At 51.0% G+C, this 17,201-nt stretch overlaps 2 protein-coding genes across 4 annotated transcripts in view; one reads left to right on the forward strand and one right to left on the reverse strand.

Annotated features, from left to right (window-relative positions):
• Window positions 1-8,123, reverse strand: part of GRXCR2 (glutaredoxin and cysteine rich domain containing 2) — a 53,780-nt gene extending 45,657 nt beyond the window's left edge. For 2 of the 3 annotated variants that reach the window (XM_037396719.1, XM_037396720.1), the window contains exon 1: window positions 1,039-8,123. The gene's annotated coding sequence lies outside the window, so the exon portion shown is untranslated. The remainder of the gene's footprint in view (window positions 1-1,038) is intronic. The other variant, XM_037396721.1, reaches the window with a different exon arrangement.
• The window catches only part of SH3RF2 (SH3 domain containing ring finger 2), a 41,442-nt gene extending 24,245 nt beyond the window's left edge, over window positions 1-17,197 (forward strand). Inside the window, exons 4-8 of the mRNA XM_037396722.1 lie at window positions 8,015-8,109; window positions 10,171-10,341; window positions 12,486-12,706; window positions 15,582-15,949; window positions 16,883-17,197. Of these exons, the coding sequence (XP_037252619.1) occupies window positions 8,015-8,109; window positions 10,171-10,341; window positions 12,486-12,706; window positions 15,582-15,949; window positions 16,883-17,176 (1,149 nt within the window). The 3' untranslated portion in view covers window positions 17,177-17,197. The remainder of the gene's footprint in view (window positions 1-8,014; window positions 8,110-10,170; window positions 10,342-12,485; window positions 12,707-15,581; window positions 15,950-16,882) is intronic.
• Window positions 17,198-17,201: the final 4 nt, after the last annotated feature.

The raw sequence follows: 17,201 nt of genomic DNA on the forward strand, positions 1-17,201 counted from the left end.
AGAGCTTAATTTGCAAAATAAAATATTTTTCATTTTAGGAAGTAAGGAACGTGACTTCCCAAGGGAGCTAATGGAGCCTCAGTCCATTCAGACATGCACGTGTGTGTGTGCTTGGATTCACACTGCAAGCAAACATCTGTTTTGTCACATCAAGATGTAGATCAAAACCAGATAGTTCTGCAGTTCTCAGCATTTGCAAAATTAAAGCTAAAACCAGCCATTGCCCATGTTCACCTGTGTTGCTTTGATGATGAGCCTTTCTGAGCTCCTCACAGAATTAAGTTGCACTGGCATGGCAGGACCTGCAGAATCAGGCCCTGAGTTATGAGCAAATAAATGCCCAGTAAGATCGGTGAGGAGGCTGCCCTGCGCTGAGCGGATCTGTACTGCCAGGGATTGCTTGCACAGCTTTTTCATCTAACCCCTATGCTTAAAAGGAAAGGAGAAACCTGCTCTTGTTAATAATTGGTATTTCAATTTTTCTGGTAAAGTCTCAAGCATATAAAGAGTCCCCGGCATCCCCAATGCTCATCCTTAACGGTAAGCATTGGGCTTAATTGAAAAAATTTATCAAGTTTAATCGCTGCCTGAAATCTCAGCCCTGGCGCTCACATTTGGGTATCTATAACCACCACCTTTACTCTGCCCGCTGGGGCACACGAAGGCGTTGCGGAGGCACAGAGCTCCATTACTGTACCCTAAAACACAAAGTTGTCTCCAAAGGCAAACTGCCTACAGAACAGGCTTCCTCACACAATGTCACCTCAGCAGTGTTACAACATCTACAGACATAATGAAGAAGCCTCCTGCTTCTTCTAACCAGGGCTGTCAGCCCTTCTGAAAAGCAGTCGGGGTCTCTGCCACAGCCCACGGCAGCCTCTGCCTGCACCTGCCCACCTCCTCCCGGGCACCGGCTCCTGCCAGGGCAGCTCCTGCTGGGGCAGGGGGCACCCCATGGGTCCCTGCCAGCCTGCTCTGAACCCAGGACTGTGCTGAGAGAAGATGAACCTGTGGCCGAGATAATAAACATAGACTGACCTTTTGGAGTATATCTGCTCCTTACTTTAGGAGGCAAAAGATTCTTATTCCTTCTTCACACTCTGACTAAAGATCTCAATACAGAATCTTCACAGATCATCTGAAATGGGAGAAAAAAAGGTTTTGTTTAGATTTATATGACATCTTTCATATTCAAGGTTGCTCTAACGTTTTATAAAGCAATAAGCCAGCCCCTGGTAGTTCAGTGTCTGCAATAAAACCCAGTAGGCATTTTGTACTTAGCAATAGCCTGCAAAAAGCCTTGGATGTTAGATCCTGTTTTATGTGAGAGGAAATGAAGCCTTACAATAGAACTGTAATTCAATTGAAATGGTATCATGTCTCGCGAACCCAATATAATTTTACCAGAAACATCTCAGTGTGAACTATTGTCAATAGCAGAAGCAATAGAGGGAACATGTTAACGCTGTGCCCTGGAAGGGTTGGTGTTTCCTTTCTTCTAAACAACGGGTTATCTCCCAGAGGGCTGCAGGAGGATCCCTCTTGTTCACAGGGCCACACAGGTTGCAGCTTTTCCTTTTTCCATCTCCGGGTTTGCGTTGCAATGACTGACCTGCAAAGTTGTGACTCCTCTGCAAGCCCAGATACACGCTGACAGGCTGGACCATGCTGGCCATATCCCAGTGAGGTCACTCATCCTTCCTCCTAATATTAATCAGATGCAAAAGCTGTGGGGGTGAACATGTTGATAAGGCAGCTCACATGATCAGAACAAAGTTGCAGCATTGAGGAATAATAGGAGAGACAAGAGCTGATGCCGATCCCGAGGGCTGGTCTGCCCCACTCAGCAGCTTCTGGTGGAAGTTCAGCTTTGACAGCAAGTGCTAAGACTTTGGAAAAACTGCAGTGCATCTCCAAAAGTATGGTTGTTCCATGGCAATTGGTTTTATATACACAACATTACTTGAAAGGAAAAGATCAATGTTTCTTGGGTTTAAACTACTCCAGATAAAAGTTTGGAAGCAAGGAGCAGTTCCGTGCCTACTGCCAGCCCTGGAGTACAAGTTCCAAGCTGGGGTCTTCTGTTATTAGCAATATAGTAAAGAGTGGGTTGAATCACACCCTTAATTGCTTCCGTGCATTTTCGTGCTCCCCGCTAAGCCTGCAGAAGTTGAGTAGCCTGGATCTTTGTGGGTGGTCACAAATATGGTGCAGCAGATGGAGCTGAGTCTACAGCACCGCTCAGCCTTTCTGACTCTGGGCTGAAACCCTGCCCAGGGCTGACCCGGTGCCGCACCTGCACTCACACACGGCTGTGCTGCGGCGGGAGCAGCGGTGGCCGCTCTTGAACCCCCAGGAGCCAGCCCCAAACAGCACAGCCCCTGCGAGGAGCTCCCGACACCCGCTGTGCAAGACTGAACAATTTGCGAGAATGAAGTAGGCAAGGATTTAACCAGTTAAGTGGGAATTATCCCAGGAGAACCAAGCCCAACATTGGATAACCTCAGCTGGCAGGCAAGGGTGAGGTATACCAGAAAGGCCGGGCGATGGGGGGGTGGAAAGTGCCCCCCTGGCCGCCAGCGCTGACATCGTCCTCCACGGAGCAGAGGGACGGTGTGGGAAGGCAGCAGCCTGCCCGAGATGGCAGGCGAAGCCACGGAGGCTGCGCATGGTTAGAGGATGAATCACTGGCAGAAGGAATGCGCACCACAGCATCCGCCCTCCCTGGGAGCCAGGGAAAGCCTGCCTCCCCATCTGGGGCTCCATGCGGAGCCCTGAGAAATCTGAGAGCATCCCAGGCCCCTGGGCTCCGCACCCGAACACCGGAGCTTTTCTCCACCCACGAAAGGAGCTGCCCCAGCAGCAGCAGCGCAGCCCCGCGCCCGCCTCCGCGCCGGGCAGGCACCCGCTCGCCAGGAGCGCACCCTCCACCGAGCACTCGGGGCTCTTGTGTCCTTTCAGGCAACGACCCCGTTTCATTCCCAGTTCAAGACAAGGATTTAAGGCCCCACAAGAGCAGGTGGAAGGAAAGGAGCTGTGCTGCGACCAGGTTTAGCACTAGTGAGGGTTAGGATCACAGGAGGGGGTGTCTAGCAGCAGCCATCACTTGAGGATGGGGCAGGAGAGCAACCTCAGCCATCAAACTGGAAAACATGGAACCCTGAAACTACCTGAGCATTTAAATCCATCGCCTCTTCCAGGACAGGCTTCCAGACAGATACTGAACATACGTTTGGATCAGGTAATTTAGAAAAAAAAGATTCCACACATTTTGAATGGATGCATTCATTGCTTTCTTTGGGGTAGGGGTCAAAAAAAGTGGTATTTTTCCAGTAGCATGTAGTTATGTGACATTTTCCCTATGCTATAAGACTACACATGCCTGAGGGAGACAGAAGAGATCATTAGCATCCCCCAAAGCACCCTGTGCGTGACACATTCCCCCATGGCATCACGTCTCGAGCGATGCTGGTGCTTGGTGAGGGGAGAGGGAGCAGGAGGGGCTGCACCTTGGGCACACACCGCAACAAAGCACGGCTTAAGAAGCGAAGCTGAAGAGGCTGTGCTAGGTGCTTGTATGGCTTTCCAAACCACAACGCGTCTGCCTGCCTGGCATTTCCACCACCAAGGCCCAGGTCGGACTCATTTCAGCCCATAAAAGGGAAGAACCGGCAGCAGCCAGCCCTGCCGCCAGCCCTCCTCCTGCTCTTCCTTCCCCTTCCAGGTGCCAAGCCAGGCTCAGGCGGGAGCCAGAACCAGTTTGCAGGGCTTGTGGTGCACCGTGTCTGTGCATGTGCCTGTTGTGCAAGCCCTGACTGCCGGGGCAAGGGGAGCAAGCACTACCGAGCTGCGCCCTCCCTTGCCGCGTCCAGCAGAAAGCACCAGCAGCTGCAGGAAGCTCTTCCCGGTCCCAGCTGAGCTTATCCCGCTGGGCTGGCCGGTACGTGGGTCAGGGAACATCTGGCTAAGAGCTGCTGCTACCCTTTGCTGCTCGTTCAAGTGAGCTGATAAACCCGGCATCTGCCTTCTAGTACATTTGGCTTTTCTATGCAATAAATGATCTGAAACTGGCGGGATCCAACTTTCAGCAGCACCAAGAGCACCGGCTGCCCCGTGATGCAGTGGGGAAAATCCTCCTCCCCACAAGGCATCTCATGAACACTCTCGACAGGGAATTGCCTGAGTCAGCAGGGCACTGTAGAGAGGAGCCAAGCTAGAAATCATGTTGGTGACAAGCTAGGTGGGGAGATGGAGTAAGAGAGGGATTTAAGGAGAAGCAGGAAACAAAACTCTTTGTACTTACAAGGGCTTGCAAGGTATTCACAGGAGATCAGCAAAAGTGAGTACTGAAATCAGTTTTATGTGGCTAGAAAATATTTCATTCAACCTTTTTTCTTCTCTGTTGAAAATTCAAAACCAGCTTTGATGCAGGCTCTGAAAGGATTGCTGCTTCCACGAAGAGGGGGAACAGAGAGAGAAAAAACATTAAGCTTTCCATCCAGAGGTGGACATTTCAGCACAGTTCCATCAGGACAACCAGCAAAAGGTTGTAATTTTGCTCCAATGCAGGAAAAAGAAACTCCAAATCCCCAAATTCTGAAGGTTTTGATTATGAAAAATATTAAAACGGAATTATAATTTCCAGTCACCTTTGATTATATGAGAGCCTAGTCTGACCCTACCTGGACTAGAAAATGAAGAACACAAAGATGGTTTGAAGCTGTCCTGCCACTCTGGGTCCAGAGACAGAAGCTATAGTTGCTGGGTTTTTTTAATTAACTTCATTTACTGGAGAGCAACAGAGCTGGTGAGTCATGTTTTTTTTCCCCTAGGTCCTTGCTAAGCCAGTGCTTCAGCACCGTGTTACAGACATGACCACTAGAAATTAGATTTGAAATGAATAAGAGATTAAAGCCCCGACAACTTGCATCATTAAAGGTCCTGTGGTCTTGGCTGGAGAGCATGACTGCCAGCCACATCCCAGCCCAGCGACTTTCCACTGGGCTGAGATTCCCCAGAGACACTGCTCCAGCTGCCCTGCCTTGCTGGGAACTGGCTGCAGCGGCACAGCTTGGCTAGTGCCTTCCAGTGCACATAGTGCTGCATTCCAAATGGGATGAACTACTTGCTCAGTTCACCCCAGGACATATTCTTTGCTTTAGAAGGGACAGATCAGCAGAAGAGAGCATTGTCAGGATGCCAGTTTGAACGCTGCCATCCTTTCCTCCAAACCCGCAGACCCAGCCCACGCAAACAGGCCAGGACGCTGCTGAGCACCCTCCCTCACCGCCTCCAGCTCTGCTGCTGGCCAGAAAAGCAGAAGTAGAAAAGAAACTGAGGAGGAGGAGCAGCATGCATGGTGGGCACAGAGCAGCGGGGTCAGTGACTGGGACCTTCCTGGGCCGGGCTCAGCAGCACCGCTTGTTCTCACTGTTTTCAGAAGCCAGCGCTGCTGGGGAAGGGCAGCAGAGGGACGCCCCCAGGCCAGCGCCCCAGAGCTGCGGGGGGGCTGCGCTGCCCCACCATCCCCTGAACGGACTCGGCCCTCCCAGCTGAGGAGCGGCAACAGCAAACTTGCCAGGCCAGAGAGACCCCACCACCTCCTCAGGCTCGCATGGCCCCCGGAGAGCCCCCGAGCAAGGCAAGAACTGCGGGGGTTACCACCATGGCTGGGTCCCTGCCGGCAGGGACCACCTCTGGAGGACACAGATGTCTTCATCCTTGTACCAGCTAAACCCCTGCCTCGCTGCTGGGCACAGAAACAAGGCCAGCTAGACTGTCCACCAAAGTTCAGCTTAAATTATTTTGCTTTTGCCATTTGAAAGATAGCTGGGTTTTCACATGAAAGGGAAGGGTCTACTACCTTCCCTAGAAAGTTCTCTGTTTACATTGAAACACCTTCTACCCTGACTGCTACAGAAGTTTGCAACCAGCAAGGAAAATATTCCCTTTAAAGCACGCCATCACACAGCTCCCAACAGGATCTAGCCCAGCACCTTCCTCCTCTGGCATGGCAGGAATTCCCCCATCGGATAGATCAGATAACCCACCGGCACTCCAAGGCCAGAGATGCCAACACACAAACTTCCAGCAGGAGCTGCAGCCCCAGCAGAGGGGTAAAAGCAGAGGAGGCACTTAGACCTACACCTCCACCATGCACTTCAGCAGCTTTTCTTGGTGGAAGCACTTTGTATAGTTGGCTTAGGAGGTTTTATCTGCATGTTCTTCAGATGGTTTTGGAAAAGAATTAACATTTCCCATATCTAATAGCTCTAGTGCTGATTTTTTACCGCTCAATCAGCCAGCTACAAAACACTAATTCACCTTACACCAGCAACCAAGTGAAACATCTCCACATCTTGTTCTTGGCATCTGGAAGCTCCCTCAAGCCTGCACAGTACACTGGAGATGGAGGTGGAGAGTTTATCAGCCTCAGAGAGGTCATCCTATTTACTCCTCAATGTGCAGGGCACGCAAGCAGCACTGCTCTTACACAAGAAGCTGGTGTTTGCAGAAATTTCTTATATTCTTTCCACTGCATGGCCTTCACCCTTTGAACAAAAGCCCCACCTCCTTGCAGTCCCCTCATGGAGGTGAAAACCCTGCAGAGATCAGCGCTATGGGAGGTGGGGACAGTGCCCATGGTGGGACCACGCCAGAGCCCAGCAAGCACAAAGGACAAATAACCGAAACCAAACTCAGAAGAACAGGGGCACCCTGCAGGCAGGTTCTGGGGTAACAGCCAGATGCTCAGCAGGACGCCGGGCAGAGGATGCCCAGCAGCGCATGCTCACCTCAGAAACCCCCTAAGCAGGTGGATGTCACCTGACCTGTGAGACATGGAGGTACAGGGGAAGGGGAACGGCCAAGCACACTGCCCGCATCCTCACCAGCACAGCAGGGAGGTCCAAGGAGGCATCTCCTTGCCTTTGGTGGGCAGCGGCGGGGCCAGGCGCTCGCCCACTGCAGCAGCAGGTCAGGCACGGTGTGCTCAAGGCACACAGTTACCTTGACAGCAGAAACGGGGCTGAGGTTCCTCCCTTGAACGTGAAAGGCCCCCAGAAGAGGACAGAAGGGGCATTATGGTGGCTGGTACCTCTCCATAGATGAAAAATGATGGTGGGGAAAGGGCCACCACAAACTAAATGCAAACCCAGGTGAAGTGCCTCTGCCCGCGCAGCTGCTGCCTTTACCCGGCACAGTCTGCACTGTACACACACATGGGTCTGTGGAGCTCCTCGAGACACCACAGACGTAGTAAATACCTTTAATAATAGTTATTAAAAGATCACTGGGGCAAGGACTGTATTATTTAGGGTTTAGACTATGCCAATACTCCCAGATGGAGCTAAATACATAACAAGTAGAACAGCAATGATTACACCAGCCCTCACCTGGCAGACGTGACTGTCTCCTCCTGGTTAGCAAAGTCTGGGCTTGAAATGCTCCTTTCCCATTCTGAAGCAGGCAGCAGAGACAATGAATCAGAGGTACTCACCTTCTTCAGAGCCAAGCAAAAAGGGGCAAGAAAACACTGAGGACACGGAGAGAGGCAAAGGAGTGCTCCCCTGCTCCAGTGGATCTTGTACAGATAGGATGAGCAACAGTTACAGGTTTAGGGCTCAAGCTGAACTCCTGGAATCCACGGCTGTTCAGTTAAGCTTATCCTGTTTCATCGTTGCTGTGAGAGCCTCCTCACACACAGGTTACCTGTCCCAACAAGTTCCCATGGGATAAGCACCATCAGTCCCACTGGGCCATACCCTGGAAAGCATCTCACTGTTGAAGTGGAAGGTCTTCCTCTTACTGCCTGCTCTTTTGTTTGCCAAATGCTCCAAACTCATCTTTCTCCCAAAACATCTTTGGGTTTTGGTGGTGGATATGGGGTTTTTTTGCTGTTTTTTGTTTTTTTTCTGAAGGGTAGATGAAGCCTGTGAAGTGTTTTTAGTTGCTCTTCCAGTGGCTAAAATAAGTCTACATTCAGGTTAATATATTGGTTTCTTTCTCCCTCTAGGTCAGTGCATCTTACTACCCTGTGCCAGGATCACTGGGGCACTCTGCAGCCATTGTCACTCTTCCCCATCTGCAGCATCACATATCAGCTTATATGTACGTAACTGAGATACATGCGGGCGGGGTGGAGGGGCGTGTAATTTTCTGTACCTTCACCTTAGGCTTATCCAGCTAAAGGTTCTTGCATGCCGGGAGGTAAAGGCAGAGCAGAGTGCAGCTCCCATGGGCTTGGATCCAAAAGCAGATCCTCGTAGGAATGTACTTGGCTGGTCTAAGCAGGGGGTCACAGCGACTTAATATCACTGTTAAATTATTATATTCCCAGCAGGTGAACCGTCCTTGCGCATAACTACCTTACTTCATATCCACAGATACATAGTTCTGCCTACTTGTCAACAGTATGTTTTACATTTTTTTAAAGAAACTAATTACTCCTTAAGTGCCTGTAGTTATTTATTTTAAAACAGTGAAGGTCACTGGTGTTTTGAATGATCCAATCTTTTAGTACTTTCCCAGGGTTAAAATTTGCAGATTATATATTGTAATGATCTGGTTTCCTCCAGATAAGATTCATCAGCCTGGCACTGTAGTAAGCTACCTAATGACAACAAAACAGCAACAAGCTGTCGACACGGTAATTAGCACCTCCACAGTATCAAGCCAGACCTGTGGAAACACTAGTACACGTGAGCAATACCTATAAATCTGTACTACGCTCATAATGTTTGCTACTTGTGTGCATTAGCATAGGTCACCCAAGACTATTACACACAATTAATCCTAAACACTAGAAAACTCCTTGGACCCTACAATAATTTGCAGAATGAGGAGTGTGTTAAAGCGTTCCATCAGCTGCCTATTTTGCATAGCTCCTTTTTCAACCCTATAATACCAGACCAGTATCTGCATGTCCTGCCCTTCAAGATGAATCCTGTATAAAGTGATAAGCCACTGCGGAATAAGAACACCCTTACAATGAACCTCGCCTGCTCTGGGCAAGTAACAGAAGTCACTTCATGTAAATGCAGGCGTTTCAAGTCAAACTTTCACGTGATCATTCTGAACAACAGGGAGAGATAAACCTTTTAAAAAGTTATGAGATAGTCAAGGACTATCTAGACAACTAGGTCTGTGGTTACTATTTCTTAAATAGTATTTCATAATTGCTGTACTGGTCTGTAACTCATTAATATGTGGGAGTAGATCACATTCCCCTTGGAAAAAAAAACAACAATGCAATTAGATGTGTTACACTGGAAACAAAGTTCTTTAAAGAACAAATACAGAAATGTTTTGAAAAAATATGCTGTTTTCTTTTGTTCCTGTTTTGCTGCGTGGTCACACGTGGTTCACAGTGGAGAGCAAAGCTTCATCATCTAGTCATAGTCCCAGAATCACTACAGAGAGGTCTAGAGGGGATCTCAAATCAGTTTCTAGCCTGGTTTCCTCACTAGCCCAGAGCAGAGCCATGTACCTCCTCTGTCGTCCACTCTATTCTCAAAGGCCCCCAAGTGGCAGCGACTCGATCTCAGTGTTAGTCTCTGCAGGGGCGTCAGTCTCTGCAGAGAAGAGGAAAGGGAGGAAGATGGGGTTCACGCGCCTTGCCACAGAGCAGCGCTCCTCCCTGCGCCTCTGCAACCTCCAGATGATGCTCAAGGCAAGCAGATGCAAGGCCTCCGGCTCACCACACACTTCAAAGGCAGAACGTATTCCTGATGCTATCGTTCGGACAGAGCATCGTGCCTGTGCTCTTTCATGCTGCTTTGCCTTAGGACAGGTACACACGAGCCCTTAATCGCGAGGTGGAGAACAGCAGCTTTCTCCTCCCTGACGCCTGTCGCTGGCTTGGCTGGCACTTCTGGGACAGAAACCATCGACAGGATCTGTTCTCCATTCCTGTTGGTTCTTCTCTTACTCATATCCCCTTTGGCCTGAAGTTACAGGCGGTTTCTTCCCTGCAAGTTCTTTCCACAATAACGGCAGCACCCCAACATTTGATGTGAGTGCTGGCTGAAGAGGCTTCGGGCAAAGAGCCACCACTCAGCGGAGCAGCAGCAGCTCCCAGCACAGTTAAACATGGGAGCTTCAGGGTGCGCTCCAGCCATCCTGCACGGAGCAGCTCCTGCCCCGCTCCCCATCACCCCACTGTCTCCCCAGGTGCGTGGCTCTCCATTCCTACATGGCTCATGGACCAGACGAGCTGGAGCTGCAGAAGGGAGAAGGGGTCCGCGTCTTCGGGAAAGACCATGACGGCTGGCTGCGGGGCATGTCCCTTGTCACCGGGAGAGTGGGGATCTTCCCCAGCAACTATGTCGCTCCCCTCTTTAGGTCTGTTTTTTCTTACATGAAACAAAAGCATGCGGAGAGGGGAGTGGGTAACACGTAGGATTTGGGGTCTTCTTGTTCCCGCAGAGAAATCACGGCAAGGGATCCCTGCAGCACTAACACAAGCCAGGGATTCCTCGCCCGGGCAGGATGATGCCTGGCAGCGCCCACCCCCTCAAGTTCTCTGTGCACCGACTGGGCTGCACGCACCACACGGGAATTGCAGCTCCCTCCAACAGACAGGTGTCACGGCAGGGAGCAGTCATGGCAGTGTTCCCCTCACAGGGGGCACAAGGTCCAGAGGAGCGAACAGCACATTGTCAGCCTTCACCTGCTTGTTTTAAACCTGGGATGTTGACAGAGACATCAGCAGCTCCTCCCGTGACTGTTTAATTCAGTCCAGGAGCTTTGGCAGAACCTATAGGTGACACAACCGGCACACTTTGATGAGTTAGTCTGGGAGCCAGGACGAAGAGCAGCGTGTCTGTGCTCGAACTCTCTTTTATTCCTTTTGGATGACTGGTCTTTTTTTTTTTTTTTTTTTCCCCTGCCAGAAGGGAAACCATAAGCTACAAGCTCTTTTAGAGTCAAAATACTGTCTTTAGAGCAGGCATTTTAAGTACTGGACGCCATTGATCTAACTAAACAAGCATGCATTAGAAAAGGCAATAATTACAAGTATACAGCGTAGGACAGGGAAAAAAAATTGCCTGTGCCCTTAGTTCCCCTGAGAGACACTTGGGTTAAGCAGAGAAACAAAGAACAGCTTAGAAATGCGGAGCTTTGCTTCTACAAATAGGAAGTGGGGATAAGCCAGGACACCTCTCCCAGGACTGTGATTTCATTATTTGGAGCCGGGCTTCCATGTCTGGAAACACTGCGATGGTCCAGCCCCGTCTGCAGGAGTGGGGTTGGGGACAGATGGGCACAGTGAGCTCTGCTTGCAGGGGGCACCTCAGCCTCTGCCCCCCTAAAAGCCTTCCAGTGACACATCGAAAATTTCCCTTATGCTCCCCGACACTCCCACACCGTTTGGTTTCTCCCCTCCTTGCTTCTCTTTCCCTGCTTATATTTTATTCTGCCAAGTTGCACAGTTCAGACTGGAGGTCTCAGTGCTGCTTTAATCTCAGCACTGCCCCCCTGCACCCTCCCGCATCCAAGAGCGCTGGTGATTACTCTTCGTCTCTCTAGCTCATTTCTTCACCATATAGCTGATAACACTGCAGCCCCACCTCACCGATAAACAGAGCAAACCAATAATCGAGAGCACAGCCCAGTCACCCTAAATAGCCTCATAAAGTGCTCCAACCATAAGCACTGGTTTTGGAGCTGCTATTCTGTCCTCCTTCAGAAATTTCTTCATAATAAATTGATGCCTGAGTTATTTGATGAATCACTGCTTCAGTTATTAAACCATAAATCATTCCTCTACCCCGCCAAGAAAGGTAAAGAATCAGAGAAATGTTTTTTCCTTCCTTTAAGGAGTTTGCTAAAGCACTTCACATCATGGCCCACTCTCTCCAGGAATCCGGAGTGGTATTCAGCCAGTGGTGGGGAAGTCTGATGGGCTTTAGCAATTTAGTGGCTTCAGGGACTTGATGATCTCAAAGATCTTTTCCAACCTAAATGAATCTATGAAAACATGCAGGTGACCTCTCTAGGGAAGGCAGGGGAGCAGAGAACAACCCCAAGTAGCTGCTGTGCACCAGAGAGCTGCCCAGACAGCAGCAGGGAAGCAAGAGCCAGGCCAGAGCACGAATCCTGCCCGGTGCACCAGGACCCACCCGCCCCTGTGCCAAGAGGGGCTGTGCAGCGTGCCTCCACACCAAGAGGGGCAGGAGGCAGCATGTGGGGCTAAGGGCAGAGGGAGGGCTGGTGCCTGCCAGGCCCCTTTGAAATACCACAGCGTTACTGTAATGAAATCTAACCCTACTTGGGAATAATTGATGTCAGTGCAGAAAGATGAAAGCCCTCATTATAACGGAATCAGAAACCTGAACTGTATCCATAGTGTTGCCCACCAAAGTCCTGACTTCAGAGCAGTACAGGCACATTAAAACCATTGATCTCCCTGCTGGGCAAACTGCTACTTCCCTTACAAAACCCCAAGTCTAGTCTGAGCTTATTTTCTTTTCCTTTTTAAACAGGAAATCTAACCTCTCCGACTCAAAAATGCCTTCCCTGTACGCCTCGTGGACGCTGTCGACCTCCTCACTCTCCTCCCAAGGGAGCATCTCAGAAAACAGCCCCAGACAAAGCAGACCTTTGAAACCAGCGCTGCTGCCTGTGCCCATCACCTCACCCAGCAGGAGCGCGGCAGCCTCAGGACAAGCATCACTGCGGCGCGGACGCAGCAGCACGAGGAAGAGTAAGTGCTCAGGGGGGGTCTCTGGGAGAGAGAAGGCAGTCACATCCCCCCCGCACCCCCCACCCCCCAAAAAAATCATACTGGCTGCCTGCAGTTATAGCACCAGAGCCACACACACACAAAAAACCCCCACAAAAACCAAAAAACAACACACCACAACAAAACCCAAAACCAAATGCAGGTTGGCAAGAGGGCAGCTCTGCCAAGTGGTCCCCACGAGGGCTAGGCTCCTGCATCAGGCTGAGCACAATGCCAGCAGCGACCAGCCGTTCACAGGGCACTTTCAGCATCTCCCCACAGCACAAGCTGGGGTGGGCAGGCATCGTGGCTGACATGCTGGGTTTGCAGACACAGAGTGACAGCGCTGTCACCCACAGCTGAACCCCACTTGTGAAACGGGCCCTTGAGAAAGGTCTTTCCAAGGGGTCTCGTTACAGCCAGGCTGCAATGCCAAGGCCAGGCAGCATTATCCTGCCACCAAGCAAGGGGCTGTATGCAAAGGAGAACAGAATTTTCTAGGTTGAGCACAGCAAAGCATGCCCTGACCTCTGTGGATTAATCCTCCAGGCTGGCAGCGGCGGGGGGAAATGCCTGGGTGGGTCAGTGCCCCACAAAGGGCTCACCTGCACCAACCAGCACCACGCTGGAACGTGGCACGGCTCCCTTCTGCAGAGCGGCTGATGACCATGTCCTCAAAAGGCATGGGAATGTGGCTCAAAATGCACTGGTTAACCAAAACCATTTAAAGAATAGAGTAAGGGAGGCCATTAGATGTAAAAGCAACCTCGTGTGGCAAACAAAGAAAATTAAATACAAACTCCAGCAAGGTAACCATGAACTGTACCAAGACAATATTATCAGTCCTTAAAGAGGCTTCTGCAGTGATCTTGGAAAATGTAAATCAGCAAATCCAACCTTTGAAATCCACAACACCCAGCAACAGGATACTAAACCACTGAAACATCAATACACAAATATGGGGAGAAATAATCCCTAATTATACACACAGCCTTGGGCCCCTAAATTAGCTTTTTTTTTTTTGCTCTGGAGAGAGGTTTTGGAATTGTCACAGATGGCTCTTTGAGACCTCCAACTCCATGCTCAGAAGCAATTTTAAAAAAGGTTAATTTAGAGTATTATTAGGAATTATTAAGAAAGTAACTCACAACAAGAGAGCAAAACAGCCATGCCATTGGGGGAGTTGCAGTGAACTCATATCCTGAACACTTCACGTATTTCTGGTAACTCAGAATATGGTAAAATCAGGAAAAGTATGCAGGAGGATGATCAAGAGAATAGAGCAACTTCTATTTCAGGAGAAAAAAGTTTCAACTTGGAAATATATGAGATGCATAAAATCATGAATAGCCTGAAGGTGAGAAAAGATACTTCACAAGAAAAAAAAAAAAAAAAAAAGCAGCAGGAGTTACCCAGTGAAATTGTGAAGTAAAAAGCCTTGATGCAGCAGGGAGCTAGAGGCAAACTCCCTCTGTATCAGCTCTATTTTTCTTCTCCTTCATAAAGATCAAAAATGTGCTTCTCATTCGCACATGCCCAGGGCTGTAGGAAACACCCCTCCCAAGGATGGGGGACTGGCAGAGGGAACCTTGGTGATCCCCTCCCACACGGCTGGCGGGGACCCCAGGCTCCCACACCACTGGTTTTCCCCAGCTGTGGTTATTTTGGTAATTCTAGTGTTTTACACTTGGCAAAGTAAAACTCTTTGCGAAGGTTTGTGCAGAGCTCAGTTGGTTAAATTCTTTCCAACAAGGCTGTCAAGGTTTATCTTCAGCCCATCCACGCTGTTCTGGAATACATTTCCAAGCGTATTTGGGCAACTAAATGGCACATTGTCCAATGCTCACAGGCAGAGCTGCTACTGGAGGCAGGCACATTTGCAAGGGCCACTGTCAGTGGTTTTAGGCTCGCAATTGGATTTATCTTAAGAGTTGTTTTACGGTAAAGGGCTCGGTTCCCTGTGGTGGCTGTTTAAAAGAAAAAAAAAAAAAAATCAATCTTGTGAACAGCAAGTAACTGCAGAAGAAATAAAGTGCGTGACTTCCTGTGCTGCAGAGAGGAAAGCAGCTATGGGATGGAGCAGCCAAACAGGAACAAACGGCACAGGATGATGAGGGCTGGCAGCAGGGCTCCAGGGCAGGGCTGGACATTCAGCAAAGAAACCGTGGAGACCCTGTCACAGGAGGTGATCCCCAGGGAATGCTCCTGCTCAGGGGGCTGGCTTCTGCTCCCTAGCAGCATGTGCTGGTGGCAGATGTCCTGCATCACCCAACACTGCCTCCCCCTTCATCCCTTCCCAGTGGGGCCACGTCTGGTCCTACCTGCTTATCGCAGTGCTTCCCCCCACACAGCCCATGGAGCAGCGCTGCCACGTCCCCTCGGCTCAGGAGCTGGGCAGGAAAACCCAGCCCTGTCATGCTGAGGCTGTGCAACCCAATGTTTGAGGTTAGTGCATTCCAGCGATTGCACCAGGAGGATTTGTGGTCCAGGAGAAGGCAGGGCAAGCTCTCAGAAACTAGACCGGTCCTATCCAAGATAGAAGAATTTCTGTGGCCATGAGTTATTATGTAAATACAGGAGGATTGAGGGTTTTGGTATGTTGGCTTTGCCAGTGTCCAGTGGCGCGGCTGCCTGCCAAGGAGAGGCTATGGAGGCAGACAGCATTGCTGCACCCCAGTCCCGGCACATGGGGGCAGGTGCCTGGCAGTCCCCGGGAGCTACGAGCCCACAGCATCTCTGTGAGTGGGGCTCTTAGTGCGGGGTTGTGACCACTGCTCGCGTCTGCCTCTTTGCTTTGTCTGTGCCATTCTGGATTCCTGCTGACTTAACTTCTTTTCATATGGTTCTTGGTGCCCAGATGGATCCCTGCAGAGGCCGGGGCAGGCAGGGACCCCCGTGCAGGTTGCCGGCTCCCTCAGGCGTCCTCCCACAGCTGTGGCGAGACCTCAGCAGTTTCAGCTTTATCAGCACATCAGCCCCCAGCCGCACAGCATCCCTCCTGGAGCTGGCATGGCCGAGGCAGGAACGAGGCCAAACTTCTCCCACGATGCTTCACCGGCACTTGCGGTCAGAGGAGGGGAAAGCCGAACCCCCTCTGTGTGCAGCTCAGTGATCCTGGATGCCAAAGACCCTCCAGCAAAGAGCGAGGCAGCTCCGAAGCCACCTGCATCAGCCCCACCATCCATCCTGGTGAAACCAGACACCTCCCGCAACAGCGCCGAAAAGGTAAGGTCAGTGGCCACCTGCTGCTCCGAGGGGTCCCTGGGCCCTTGGGGACCAGCATTCGGGATCAGACCAATACTGACCACAGCCAAATCCCTTCAGGGCTTCACTCCCTTCTCACCAGGTTTTCTTCTGATAGAAATCACTGGGATAGGTGCCTGCCTTAGACTTTTGTGTTAGTGGCACTGCTGTTCAGATTGAGCCCCTTAGAAAGGCAAGATGCTACAGCAGGGTCTCCTTCCACTGGGGTAATCCAATGTTAAGTTACAATCAAATCTTGTGACTTTTCTCAGGTCTTAAATTGGGCAAGACTCCCACTGAAGTCCCTGGGAGTTTGGGAGCAGGTGAGCAAACACCACAGACCTGGGCATTAGACCTTATTTCAGGCTGGTCTCTACAGAGCTCTCCCCATCTCCCTCGCGTCACTTTGGCTGAGCCATTTGGAATGGAAATTTCTTTCCCCTCTGACAGCCGGAGTGAAATTTCATAAAGATATAATCATCCTGCAAATTGCCCTAGTAACAGCTTTCCCTTCCCATGGCACCCAAAGAGTAAATCGCTCCACAAGCCCCCAAAAGCCCAACTGACCTCAGAGCTCCCAGGAGGAGCATCATCAGCTGGAGAGAAACGCAGGCTCTCCCGGAGGGGCACAGGAGGGGCCCACCCCCACACCCTCCCTCCTCATGTCATACTGCCACCTGCTCTGCCCCTCCCTGCTCTCCTGCTGCCTCGGGGGATGGCTCTCTGGGCCAGCTCTCCCAGGTCTCTGATAGCCATGGCACTGCTGCACCACACTGGGCGTCCCCACACCCTCTGCCCCCGGCAAGGAGCCAGACACCCCCTCAGCTCATCCTCCCGGGTCTCCAGAGCAGATCACAGCGAGGAGGGTGGGTGGCTGCTTTTCCCACCATGACTCTGGTCCCCTTCTTGTTGCAGCAAGTGAAGACGGTGCGGTTCCAGAACCACAGCCCCCCGCCGCCCAAGCGGCACAGCCTGCAGCCTTCCCCGAGCCTGCCGCGCAGCAGGATGGAGCCGGCGGCCGCAGCAGAGGCTCTCCTGCCAGAGGCCAGCCTGCCCGGCCCTGAGCTGGCAGTGCTCTACTCGCCCAGGACCAGCTCCAGCCCCCTGCACCAGCGACGAGCACTGCACCCGAAGGCACTGTCGCTGGACCTCTCCGGGCAGCTGACCTTCCCTGTCAAGAAGAACTACAGCAGCATTTCTGCAAACTGACAGGGTAACTCCTCCGCTTGCTTTC

Source organism: Falco rusticolus, chromosome 8 (genome assembly GCF_015220075.1).
Source record: "Falco rusticolus isolate bFalRus1 chromosome 8, bFalRus1.pri, whole genome shotgun sequence".
NCBI classification, from domain to species: domain Eukaryota; kingdom Metazoa; phylum Chordata; class Aves; order Falconiformes; family Falconidae; genus Falco; species Falco rusticolus.